Source organism: Gopherus evgoodei, chromosome 1, assembly GCF_007399415.2.
Source record: "Gopherus evgoodei ecotype Sinaloan lineage chromosome 1, rGopEvg1_v1.p, whole genome shotgun sequence".
NCBI classification, from domain to species: domain Eukaryota; kingdom Metazoa; phylum Chordata; order Testudines; family Testudinidae; genus Gopherus; species Gopherus evgoodei.
In genome coordinates this window covers 343,789,610-343,803,998 of record NC_044322.1, presented here as the reverse complement: position 1 = coordinate 343,803,998, position 14,389 = coordinate 343,789,610, and the positions used below count along the sequence as shown (strand labels likewise).

The 14,389-nt window shown below is 42.8% G+C and overlaps 1 protein-coding gene across 3 annotated transcripts in view; it reads right to left on the bottom strand.

Moving 5' to 3' along the window:
- Positions 1 to 14,389, bottom strand: part of PHTF2 (putative homeodomain transcription factor 2) — a 163,434-nt gene that overhangs the window by 35,960 nt on the left and 113,085 nt on the right. For all 3 annotated transcript variants that reach the window (XM_030557903.1, XM_030558087.1, XM_030557996.1), the window contains 2 exons: positions 6,824 to 7,042; positions 1,661 to 1,789 (listed from right to left, as the gene is read on the bottom strand). In XM_030557903.1, the coding sequence (XP_030413763.1) occupies positions 1,661 to 1,789; positions 6,824 to 7,042 (348 nt within the window). The remainder of the gene's footprint in view (positions 1 to 1,660; positions 1,790 to 6,823; positions 7,043 to 14,389) is intronic.

The window sequence follows — 14,389 nt, the reverse complement described above, 5'->3', positions numbered from 1 at the left end:
GAAATAAAGTTATCCATTTATTATCAGAATTAATCTCATGCCTGTTAGTGTCAACAACTTAGTTATTACTTCAGTTTAGCAATGGCAGTTCCAAAAAAAAAAAAAAAAAAAAAAAAAAAAAAAAAAAAAAAAAAGCCATACAAGATGTAAAATACATCTCTACCCCGATATAACACCACCCGATATAACACAAATTTGGTTATAACGCGGTAAAGCAGCACTCTGCGAGGGCGGGGCTGTGAGCTCCGGCGGATCAAATCAAGTTCAATATAACACGGTAAGATTTTTTGGCTCCCAAGGACAGCGTTATATCAAGGTAGAGGTGTATTTATTAAACACCTTCAAAATGTACTGTTATAGAAACAGTATACCTTGAATATACAAAATGACAATGAAACTGAGGTTGAGGATGGATAGGTAGCCATAGAAATAGGTGAAAATAGTTAATGCACACCAAAAATAAAATTAGTAAATAAATTTAACCTATAAATTATTGTTTTTTTATAAGGAACTAAAACAGATGATAGGCTGAGAGGCAGCTGAGTAATTTTATTAAAAATAAAGACAACAGTGAAATAACATATGTACCAATCAACCTAAAGGCTTTGCTTACATGTTGTAGCTTGTTCTCCTTCCCTGCATCTTTGTCTTTTTAGAATGTAAGTTCTTTGCAGGGACAATGTCTTCCTAAATGTTTGTACGGCACCTAGCACCATGAAACCCCAATCCTGCCTGGTTTTTTTGGTCTTATCACAATAATAGAGGGCTATATTATCTCTGTGGATAAGGAACATGTGGTTCACCTAAGCGTGTAACTGTGTTGCATTCTAATGGCTTGTCCATAGAGGATAATGCTCTCAATACTGCTAAAACAAATGAAGGTTCTCTTCAGCTAAAGCTGTGTATGTCTGGATTTGGTATTGAAGTCTATTCTCTCTCTACTGGTGTCCATATTGGCTGTATTGGTAGAGTATATGCAAGGGTAGTCAACAGGCAGACCGCAGGCTAACTCCAGACCACCAGATGCTTTTGAATGGACCCCAAAATCTTTATTTACCGGTTTTTATTATCATTATAGTTATTTTAAAAAAAACAAAAAAAACTTCTGGCATCTGGACCTTGACAAAAAATAACTGACTACCCCTGACATAAGTCTTCTCTTAAGAGGAGAATTTTATTTGGGAACATTTTGGTGCAATCAGCATCCATTTTCTTAAAGATTTATTTCATAAAGTACACAATATTATTTTCCAATCTTAACTCTAGTTTTTAGATATTTATATCTATAGCTGTATCACTAACATATTTCTAATTTTTGATATTCACATAAAACCCAGAAGTGAAATTGGTTGTTCCTAGGAGTTGGGGGACCAACATTCACAGAACGTTCAAGTGCCTGAAAACAAACCAAATAAAGACTAACAATTAAGCTCACTGTGTGGATATATAATAATTCGAATCTAAAATACATGGTTTTAAGATCGGAGATTCAATAACTCTTGTAATCACTGATGATGACAAAATGAAATCAGAATGAGATCTCATGGAGCAAGACTTCTAAAGATATTTGCTGGAGATTATCAAAGAGAAAATCTGCCCAAAACGTGATAAATTCTGAGTGCTAATTATAGTTTGCATGGAATAAAAAGAGAATACTCACTCTGTTCATTATCATGCCGCTGATTTCAAGCACTGACATATCAGCTTTCTTGCAGTCATTACCCTCCCATACAATGGCGCTTACTTTTTCTAGTCCTGGATTGGAACTATGGAGCCAAGGCAAATGACTCTATAAAAGCAAGGATATTATTTGTATGTAAGTATTGTATAGTTCACCAACAAAATTTACTTCATTGTCAATACTTCTGCTGACAAAAGAAATTACATCAGATTGTGTCTTGAATATTGTTGCAAAGAGCTTTCATGGCTGCAGATCATCACAGAATCAAAAATGCAAGATTGGAAGGGACCTTGAGAAGTATCTAGTCCATCCCCCTGCATTGAGGCGAGACTAAGTACACCTAAACTATCCCTAACAGGTGTTTGTCTAACTGGTTCTTAAAAACCTTCAATAACAGGAATTCTACAACTTCACTTGGAAGACTAGTCCAGTACTTCACTATTCTTACAGTCAGAAGGCTTTTCTTAATACCTAATTCTCTCTTGCTGCAGATTAAGCCCATTGTTTCTTGTTTTATCTTCAGTGGGTATGGAGAACAATTGTTCACAACCCTCTTTGTAACAGCCCTTAACACATTAGAAGATTATCAGTACCCCAGCCCCCATCATTCTTCTTTTCAAGACTAAACATGCACAGGTTTGTTTGTTTTTTAACCTTTCCTCATAGGGCCAGTCAGTTTTCAGAATTCACCTTCCACAATCGCCTGCGTCCCTTCCGGTCAGCATGGTCACAAGTAAGCTCAGACTGTTGGGTGTTCGGTATAATATATCTGGGCTACACTATGCAATTCCTCGAGCGCATCCTCAAAAGGAGTGCTTCTAGCCCCCCTGGTGTTTCACCAGGCAGGCTGAGCGGGTGAACGGGAGGTGGAGATATGACAAGCAACCCTTGTGACTACTCTTTTTAATTTCCATAAGTGAAGTTAAATGTTACTGTAATTTTTTTTTAAATATTTCCCCTTCCTACAAGCATGTTAAATTTAATTACATTATTGTTACTATTACTGAGCTGTTCAGCTATAGTTATTTCTTGGACTAGATCCTATGCTTCACTTAGGACTAAATCAAGAATTGCCTCTGGCTTTGTGAGTTCCAGGACTCACTTCTACAGGAAGCAGTAATTTACGGCGTCTAGAAATTTTTCTCTGCATCATACCCATAGATGACATTTACCCAGGCAATATGAAGATAGTTGAAATCACCCATTATTATTTCATGTTTTGGTTTTGTATGTTCAGATGTCATAATTAATATATTTATGCTATCAGGAGCTTTCTAGAAGTCTAGGGCTATGTCTATGTTATATCTAGACTTGGAGCACTTTACTGGTGTAGGAATACTGGCAAATGCTCCTACTGGGAATGCAGCTACACTTGCAAAACAGTCTATATTTGGGGCTTCTGCTGGCACAGCTATGCTTTGCCTCTGAAAACACCTTACCCCAAAATACAAATCAGGAAGGCTACAGAGTAATACAATGTCTGGAAGTGCTGGTGATCTTGGGAGAACCTGGTTCTTTCAGAACGCTCTCAAAGATACTGACATAGGTGTACTCTAAGGTCCTATTTGTACTGGCAGAGGTATGTAGGGTGTGTGTAGCTACATGCTGTAGTAAAAAAGAAGGCTGTGTTCACACTGTGGCATGCAGCTACACACACCAATGAAAAGTTGTGGCCAGGGCCGCCCAGAGGATTCAGGGGGCCTGGGGCAAAGCAATATCAGGGGCACCTTCCATAAAAAAAAGGTTGCAATACTGTAGAATGATATATTCTTGTGGGGGTCCCTGTGGGGCCTGGCGCAAATTGCCCCACTTGCCCTCCCTCTGGGCGGCCCTGGCTGTGGCAGGGAGGAGGCAGAGGGAAGTTGCCAGAGGCCTGGTCTACACTACGCGTTTAAACTGAATTTAGCAGCATTGAACTGATTTAACCCTGCACCCGTCTACACAACGAGGCCCTTTATATCGATATAAAGAGCTCTTTAAACCGATTTCTGTACTCCTCCTCGATGAGAGTAGCAGCGCTGAAATCAGCATTGTCATGTTGGATTAATGTTAGTGTGGCCGCAAACTGACAGTTTTGGCCTCCGGGCGGTATCCCACAGATCTGATCGCTGTATAGGGAGACAAATCTGTTCTATCAGAGCTCCGTTACAGAAGACGAAATGATAAAGCATTTGAAAAAATCTCCAGCCTACGATAGAGAGAGGCCACAGCTGTGTGCCAAGCATAACGGAAAGCCAACGAATCAAATGGACGCTCATGGAAGAAGGGAGGGGGTACTGAGGACTCCAGCTATCCCACAGTCCCCACAGTCTCTGAAAAGCATTTGCATTCTTGGCTGAGCTCCTAATGCCTGAAGGGTCAAAAACACTTTCCCGGGTGTTTCAGGGTATATATTGTCAATTTACACCCTTCCCCCCTCCCGTCCTGAAAGAAAAGGGAAAAAAAAAATGTTTCTCGCCTTTATTCAGTGTCACCCTATGTCTACTGCATGCTGCTGGTAGATGGGGTGCTGCAGCGCTGAACACCAGCATCCACTTCCCGGTGGCAGACGGTACAATATGACTGATATCCATCATCATCATCATCATCCCGTGAGTGCCCCTGGCTGGCCTTGGTGAGGTCGGCCGGGGGCACCTGGGTAAAAATGGGAATGACTCCTGGTCATTCCCGGCAGATGGTACAGAATGGCTGGTAACCGTCTTCATCATAGCAACTGGAGGCTGAGCTCCATCAGTCCCCCACCCCCACCCCCTTCATGTCTAAAGAAAAGATTCTGTACTGCTTGGACTATCATAGCAGCGGGAGGCTTCCTCCCCCTCATTTTCTCTCACTAAAAAGTCAGTGTTTCTTATTCCTGAATTCTTTATTACTTCATCACACAAATGTGGGGGACACTGCCATGGTAGCCCAGGAGGGTTGGGGGAGGAGGGAAGCAATGGGTGGGGTTGTTGCAGGGGCACCCCCTAGAATGGCATGCAGCTCATCATTTCTGCGGGATCTCTGGGGCTCTGACAGGGAGCAGCTGTGCACTCTGGTTCTCTAGTACACTTGCCCCATATTCTAGGCAGGACTGACTATTTTTAGACAAAACATAAAGAAGGGAATGACCCGGGGAGTCATTCCCATTTTTGTCCATGCGCCACCGGCCGACCTCAGCGAGGCCAGCCAGGAGCACCCATGACAGCAGCAGATGGTACAGAAAGACTGATAACCGCCAACTCATCGCCAATTTACAATGGCATGGCAGACAGTGCAATAGGGATGGTAATCGTCTCTGCTACCTTGCAAAGGCAAATGAATGCTGCTGTGTAGCACTGCAGTACTGCGTCTATCAGCAACATCCAGTACACATACAGTGACAAAAGGCAAAATGGGCTCCATGGTTGCCACGCTATGGCATCTGCCAGGGCAATCCAGGGAAAAAGGGTACGAAATGATTGTCTGCCGTTGCTTTCACGGAGGAAGGATTGAGTGACGACATTTACCCAGAATCACCCGCGACACTGTTTTTGCATTGAGATATCAACCCAGAATTCCAATGGGCAGGGGAGACTGCAGGAACTATGGGATAGCTAACCACAGTGCAACGCTTCGGAAATCGATGCTAGCCTCGGTACACGGACGCACACCGCCGAATTAATATGCTTAGTGTTGCCGCGTGCACTCGACTTTATACAATCTGTTTTACAAAACCAGTTTATGTAAAATCGGAATAATCCTGTAGTGTAGACATACCCAGAGACTTTCCTTGCTGCTACCCACTGTGACAGGCTGCACAAAAAGCTCCTGATGGTGGCATGAGGCCACAGTGGTCGCATTTGAGAAACACTGGCCTATGCAAACACTTGAACAGTGGCGTAATACTCCCTCTAATTGAAGAAATTTAAGAAGAATATTGAAAAAAGTATAGCTTATTAGTTCACTTTGTAAAAAAAATTAGCTGTAATTTTATTAACAGTTTAAAGCTAGATCTTTTTCACAGAATGGCTTTCCTACCATTTGGATTCTTCCTATTGTTAAATGCTACTCACTCACTGGTCAAATCTTCAGTGTTAACAGAACGTGAATTACATTACTGAAAGGACCTTTAACCTGGTTAGTTGCAGGGACAGAGTGAAGTGGAATTTAAAAACGGTATCAAGGATTTTCCTTTTGTTGAGTAAAGCATTATATTCTTTTTTTAAATGCACAAGTGAACATTTTCTGTACTGCAGAAAAGTAAAGATAGCACATCTGGTGTAATACCATTCTATTGTAAATTTATTTATTTTATTCTTGATATGAAATTTAAGCGAAGTGTAACTATAAATAGAACAAAAGATAGTAAATAATAAAACAAAAAGCTAAACTGCAATCTCCATTTTGATTAACAAATATGCAAATTAAAATATGCAATTTAAATTGGAACGTTATTTTTTCACGGTTTTTTTTACGTTCTAACAGCGGCTGAATTTGTTTAAAAATAACTCTTTAGGAACTATATGCAAATCATACAGGAAGCAAAACTATAATATTAATTACAAAACAGAATATATATTTTAGAGAAACTGATGAATTTTAAACACTTTTAATGCCCATATTTTCTAAATATGCATGTGAATGTAAATAATTTTCATTTACAGCCCCATATGTAAACTAAGAATGTCTCTAAAAAGTCCTGTTTGATCTGTGTCTAATTCAAAGATTAGTTTCCTAAGTCTGCACTGAAGTAATGAAGTATAATAGCTCTGATCATCATGTGATTCATGAATTGTATGACTGTCCTACACTTATCTATTAATAGATATTGCCCCTAAAACAAACAAACAACCTAAAATTAAAATATGTTAAAGTTATGCTGAGTTAGAAGCAAGTTAAAAGCTGTGCTGCCTTATGAGAGTTGTAGTTTGGGTGCTTCATGACCCCCATATTCCCTCTATGGGCTAGGATCCCTAGCTGGACTACATCTCCCATGATCAAATGTTCCTTGTTTTAAAGGATTTAAATCAGAACTTTGCCACTAATTCAGCATTTAATTTCTGTTATATTCATTTAATGTAGATTTCTCTCCCCAGTTCTAACTCTTGAACCCTTCATAGAGCTGTCAGGAGTACAGGTAGCAAGTATTCCTTCAGATAATAAAAATAATTACAGGACACCAACCTGATGAAATGGGTCATCTCTATATTCTTTTTTCACACAAGGATTAACTTGAGGGTTTTCTACATCTGTTTCACTGGTACAGGAAGACCGGCACTCTGCACAGTGCAACAGATCTTCCCACAGCACATCTTCTGTTTCCGATTCAGGCCTTGTACTCTCAGAATCTTGCCTGGAACTTGAACATCGTGAACTGCAACTAGTACCTGATTTAGGGGTATCCTGCAATTAAGATATACATTGGCATTAATTTAGTTTACATATTCCACCCTGTTTATTTAAAATGCCAATGAGTAAGTTCAACTGCAATAAATCCACTCATATTAATTTTCCAGTTTCACTGGAAATACAATCATAAACAGTACAAGTATTATTAAGAAGAACTAAAATTCATCTGTTCAAATTTCACTGTTGCCTTTGTAGACTACAAATTATTACACACTACAGTTTAAATATTCCAGTTTACCTCTTCCGCATAAGTATTCTAAATGTGAAACAGAAATTGAGGCTTGGGCCACGTACACAGAATTAACATAGAAATATGACTGAGAATCAAGAAACCTTCATAGACTGTCAGGGTTGGAAGGGACCTCAGGAGGTCATCTAGTCCAACCCCCTGCTCAACGCAGGACCGATCCCCAACTAAATCCTCAAATGGCCCCCTCAAGGGTTGAATTCACAACCCTGGGTTTAGCAGGCCAATGCTCAAACCACTGAGCTCTCTCTCCCCTTTGTTATTAATTCAGTATTAATCCACATGCAGTATTCAAGAAGCTGACATACTATTGATTTGTAGAGAGGCAATATGATATTTTCTGTCTTCTTAGCTATCCCTTTCCTAATGATTCCCAACGTTGTTAGCTTTTTGACTGCCTCCACACACTGAGTGGATGTTTTCAGAGAACTATCCACAATGACCCCAAGATCTCTTTCTTGAGTAGTAACAGCTAATTTAGACCCCATCATTCTATATGTATAATTGGGATTATGTTTTCCAATATGGATTACTTTGCATTTATCAATATTGAATTTCATCAGCCATTTTGTTCCCCAGTCCCTATTTTTGAGAGATCCTTCTGTAGCTCTTTGCAGTCTGCCTGGGACTTAACTATCCTGAGTAGTTTTGTATCATCTGTGAATTTTGCCACCGCACTGTTTACCCCTTTTCCCAGATCATTTATGAATATGTTGAATAGGACTGGTCCCAGTACAGACCCCTGGGGGACATCACTACTCACCTCTTTCCAGTTTGAAAACTGACCATTTATTCCTACCCTTTATTTCCTATCTTTTAACCAGTTACCAATCCATGAGAAGCCCTTCTCTCTTATTCCATGACAGCTTACTTTGCTTAAGAGCCTTTCGTGAGGGACCTTGTCAAATCTTTCTGAAAATCTAAGTACACTATATCCACTGGATCCCCCTTGTCCATGTACTGGTTGACCCCCCTCAAAGAACTCTAGGAGATTGAGGAGGCATGGTTTACAAAAACCATGTTGACTCTTCCCCAACAAATTATGTTCATCTAGGTCCATCATAATTTTGTTCTTTACTATAAAAACAACAAGGACTAACAGATGTACTTGGGCATATGCTTTTGTGGGTAAAAAACCCACTTCTGCACATGCATGGAGTGAAAATTACAGATGCAGGCATTATTATACTACACATGAAGAAAAGGGAGTTAACCTCACAAGTGGAGAACCAGTGTAGACAGGGCCAATTCAATCAGGGTGGATGTAGTCCACTCCCAATAACTGAGGAGGAGGTATCAATTCCAGGAGAGGCCAAGTGGCTTTTGTAGTGAGTAAGCTACTCCAAGTCCCTATTCAAGCCCAAATTAATCATGTTAAATTTGCAAATGAATTTTAGTTCTTCAGTTTCTCTTTGAAGTCTGTTTCTGAAATCTTTTTGTTTAAGTACCGCTACTTTAAATCTGTTATAGAATGTCCAGGGAGACTGAGGTGTTCCACACAAGGATGGACTTTACAAAAACAAGACAAGCCATTTACAATGCACACTTCACTTCTCTACAGAGGAAAAAGGACAGTAAACTATCTAAACTCCTATATGCCACAGGGATGTCACACTTCAAAGAGAAACTGTGAAGCTAAAATTCATTTGCAAATTTATCATCATTAATTTGGGTTTGAATCACCTCTGGAGCCCTTTTTAAAAACTGTCGTCACATTAGCTATCCTCTAGTCATTTGGTACAGAAGATGATTTAAATAATAGGTTAAAGACTACAGTTAGTAGTTCTGCAAATTTCACATTTGAGTTCCTTCAGAGCTCCTGGGTGAATACCATCTGGTCCTGGTGACTTATTACTGTTTAGTGTATCAGTTTGTTCCAAAACCTCCTCTAATGACACCTCAATCTGGGACAGTTCCTCAGATTTGTCACCTAAAAAAATGAATCTTGCTACCATGGTATCGGAGAAGATCAATCTTCCCTGAATGGGAGAATGAAATGTCAATAATGCTGCCAGATGCACTTTCAATAAACTTAACATAAGCCCCAACGACTGAAGATGCAGCAAGTACTCCAAAATGTCCTCAATAGAGGCCACTGTTGATTGGATTCCACAGGCTAATGACCACACTGAAAATCGCTTCCATTTCACTGGAACAGGCCATCCTGGTGATTTCCACTGTTAAGGACGACTTGTTTAACAGTCAAACACTACTCTCCTTCCTCATTTACAAACAGTAGAACCCCATTTATCTGTGCCACCATTATCTGGCTCTCCGTGTTAACCGATCCACCAGCTGCCTGAGGCTAATAGCAGCAGGGCTTGGGTGGTTAGCTCTGGGCGGCTGGTGGTTCGGTTAACACAGAAAGCCAGATAATGGAGTCCTGGATAAATGGGATTCTACGGTATAACAATAAAACATTGTGTTCAACTGAGACCTATATATATTGTGGCTATGAAAACTGAAGTTCAGTGTTCCATTTTAATAGCAGAAAAATGCAGATTTTGATTATTATTATTTTTTTTTTAAATGAGAGAATTTTGGATTTTAAATCACGTAAAACTGGAATCCCTGGTTCTGAGTGACTAGATTGGGACAGGGAGGAAACAGTATGGGAAGCTGGATATACAGTGCAAGAAGGTCAGAGAGTCAGCACTGCTTCAGCCACACTGGGGGGTAATGAGAATAAGCTTGACCCGATCCAGCTTGAGTTTAAGGATGAGCTCAGGGATGACTGGCACTAAGGGAAAGACGTACAAGAGAGCTGACTGCCAGCTTGGACTGAGGCCTCCCTGAAAACAGAACAGATGACATTTCCTGTTGTCCTTTGCAGCAAACAGGCTGATTGTGGGATACTCCAAGCTATGAAGACGACCCAGAGGACACTTGTTTTCAGGGACCACTCATGATCCAGGGAAAAATACCTGCTGAGAAAGTCTGTGAGATGATTCTGAACCCCCAGGTAAGCCAACAGCTACTGAAGTAATGTTCTTCACAATGCAGAACTGCCACAGCCTAATCACATCTAGGCAGAGCAACCTGGAGTGTGCCCTCTGCCTTGTTTGTTCACATAGTACATCGTGGAAGCATTATCTGTAAGTATGTGAATCACTGAATCTCAAATATTGTCCCCAAAAACATGACATGCATTGTTGATGGCCCAATGCTTTAGCACATTGGTATGGAGTGAGGCCTCCTGCTCTGACTACAGTCTCTGTGCATTCAGCAACCACAGCTCTGCCAGCCAGACTACCAGAGAGGCATCAGTAACAACCAACTTGGTAGGTGAAGGCCAAACAAAAGGAATGCCTTGGCAACCATTCTCTGGATGAATCCACCATTGTAAGGAGCCCAGAACCACCAAAGGAACATGAACTAGTCTGTCTAGAACAGTGTTTCCCAAACTTGGGAAGCCGCTTGTTCAGGGAAAGCCCCTGGTGGGCCGGGCTGGTTTGTTTACCTGCCGCGTCCGCAGATCCGGCCTATCATGGTTCCCATTGGCATAAACAAGAGGCATCCCAAGTTTGGGAAACACTGGTCTAGAGGATGAAAAATAGGATGGTCGACTGTCTTGAGCTACGTTTGAAAAGGGCAAAGGCACAGCCTTGGAAACTGGACCACCTGCATGCAAGACGACATATAGTCCAAGAGCCTCAGACATGTCCACATTGACATGGAAGGCTGAGACAGGAGACCGACGCAAAGAGGGTGAATTACCTGAAAATGGTCTATCGGCAGAAATGTTTTTGATGTTGAGGAATCTAATATAGCCCTAATAAACTTGATTTTTTGAGTGGGAGTCAAAATTGATTTTCCAGTGTTTAAGATGAGCCTCAGATGGTCAAGCAAGCATAATGTGGCACTGATGTGAGCAAGAACTTCCTCTCTGGTTTTGCCCCTCAGTCAGTCATCCAGATATGGGAAGATGTAAATTTCCTTCTTCCTAATATTTACTGTAACAGTGACCATGAATTTGGTAAAAAATGGGGGGACGAAAGACAGGCTGAATGGAAACACTGTACTGAAAGAGGTGTTCCGCCAAGATGAATTGAAGGAGCTTCTAAATCACTGCATGAAAGTAGGCATCCTGAAGCTTCAGAACACCAAGCCAGTTGTTCCAAGACACACAGGGAGAATACAGTAACTCCTCACTTAACGTTGTAGTTATGTTCCTGAAAAATGCGACTAAGTGAAATGATGTTACACAAATCCAATTTCCCCATAAAAATTAATGCAAATGATGGGGGGGGTAGGTCCCAGGGAATTTTTTTTTTGCCAGACAAAAGGCATTATATACACATTTTAAATAAGCAATTTAATACTACAATCATCACTGCTGAGTATGAAGCTTGGTTGAGGTGGTTGAGTCAGAGAGTGGAAGAGGATGGATTGTCTGGCTGCTCCTCTTGCTGTTCTTGCAAGCACAGGCACTGACTTTGCCAGGGGCAGGGGGCTCAATCCTTGGCCCATCCACTCCACCCCTTTCCCCAAGCCCCCATCCTTGAACTGCCTCTTCCCCCCACCTCCTCCCCATTCGCATTCCTTGCTCCTCTCCCCTCCCTTCTGAATGCTGCAAGCCAGCTGACTGCCTGGGCAGGAGGCAGGGGAGGGAGAGGGGAGGCATGCCAAGTCCTCACTCTTCCACACTCCCTCCTGCCCAGGGCAATCAGCGAGCTTCCAGAGTTTAGGAGGCAGAAGCAAGGACCTGGCACACAGGATTGCTCTTTTTCATGCACTTAACTATAGGAGGCACTGAAGCCGATGTGATCCAGAGGGCCTTAGCCACTTTAAGGACAGCATCTGTCCCAGGTCAGATGGCTGCAAGACATCCACTAACTTGTGGGTGCTCTCTGGGAAAAACTCCACTTGGATACTGAGGGAAGCAACTACACACTGCAAAAAGTCTTGGTACACCTTAAAATTCTTCAGTATAGAAGAGCGGCACAGAATCATCCAGAGATGGAGAGGCCCTTAAGTGAACCAAAGCAGGATCCTGTTCCCCAGGACTGATGACTCCAGAGGCTTCACAAGGAGGACTTCTGGTGCCTGGGCCTGCAGCAGATCAATGGCCACCACTGCGGACTGGCCATTGATCTTGCCTTCAAGTGAGAAGAAGAGCGGGATCTATGCAACTGAGGAGCATCTTACAGATTCCATGGAGATAACTGGCATGGATAAGGCATTGATGGGCAGTAGGCATGAGGCCAGCGGCCTCAATTCCGACCACGAGGTGAGCATCAATCCTACTACCCAGAACTGTCCATCAACAACTTGCAAGGCTGATGGAGAAAGGGAGGATGATGACCCTGATTCAGATGCCAAGGAGCCTTGGGATTCTGGGGATGAGTGGACCGAGACCAGAGGGAGCGAGTAACCAGTCTGACTCAGAAAAAAGCCGGAAGCAGTACTGCAGATGGAAGTTGTACCATCAGTACTGACCATGCTGATGCTGGAAGTGGTGACAATTGTGAAGTCAGTAGTAGTACCTGAGTGTTTGGTGATACTAACGTCAAGGGCGGTGAAAGCTGCCATGGAAGCATTTGCAGTGCCAAATGTAGCATTGCTGAGGAGATTCCCAATATCGAGGTCCCCTGTACTGATCATAGTACCATCCCTATTTCCACAACCTGTGGAAAGGGAACATTTGGGTGCAGTGACAACAGATCAGAGGGTTCAGCGGCTTGTTCAGTCAATCGGGCTATAGATGATGCAGACCTGGCAAAGTTCTGGGCCAAAGAAGACGTCTAGACCCAAAAGCAGAAGTGGTCTGTAGCTGCCTGGTACTCTGTCAACATGGAAACAGTTGGTACCAGCATCTCCCTCACTGGTACTGGACTCAACGGATGCCCAGGGGCCAGAAGCGGAGTCAATGATAAAGAATTTCTAACCTGCTCAGTTGGTACTGGGGAAGAATAAGAGATACTCATGCCATCCTGCATACTGCACCAACTGTGTGCCAGTCCATACCTTCCATGGGGAAGATGGAAGAGTCACCCTGAGACCTGGAGTGGCCTCAATTGATCTTATGCAACTTTTTCCTTGGTGCAGTCAATGGGGAACACTTCCTCCATTTCTTCAGAGAAGCACCTTCTCTGGAACATGAAGCAGCAACACTCTCAGAAGCAGAGGGTGATCTTGGACCCAAGGCCTGCTTCAATACAGAGGCCCTTCACATAGCCTATTCAAGCATGTGATGTTTCAGGTGAAGGTCCTGAGCCACTTGAGTCCATTTTTTGAACAATCAGCAGATCGCACAATGCTCTTTAATATGGGCCTCGCCAAAATAGAGAGGTGAGAATCATTGTTGGAAATCGCTGTCTTATATGAAGCACAATGTTTAAACCCAGTGAGAGAATCACCAAGGAAAACAAACTAATATGACTAAGGGCACGGCTATACTTGCGAGTTAGAGCGCATTAAAGCAGCCCAGTGCGCTCTAACTCACGACGCGTCCACACTGGCAAGGCATGTAGAGTGCTCTGACTCCGCAGCGAGAGCGCTCCTGGTACTCCACCTCGGTGAGTGGAATAATGTTTGATGCGCCCCTACTGGAGTGCTGAAGCGCCAGTGCAGACGCTCTGGTCTGTTAATGCACTCTGATCAGCCTCCAGAAGAGTCCCACAATGCCTGTTCCAGCCATTCTGGTCATCACTTTGAACTCTACTGCCCTGCCCTCAGGTGACCAACTGTCAGACCCATCCTTTAAATTCTCTGGGAATTTTGAAAATCCCCTTCCTGTTTATTCAGCCAGGCATGGAGTGCTCACAGCATATCTTTCCAGGTGACCATGCCTCCACGTGCCAGGCGATCCTCAGTACTAAGCAGTGGCGAGGTGCTGGACCTCATCAGTGTTTAGGGGGAGGAAGTTGTCCAGTCCCACCTGCTCTCCAGCTGCAGTAATCACGATACCTTCGGGCAGGCATCAAGGGACATGATGGAAAGAGGCCATGACCAGGACAAACTGCAGTGCAGGGTTAAAGTGACGGAGTTGGGAAATGCCTACTGCAAAGCCTGTGAGGCAAACTGCTGCCCCGCGACCTGCCATTTCTACAAAGAGCTGGATGCAATACTTGGAGGTGACCCCACCTTCACTC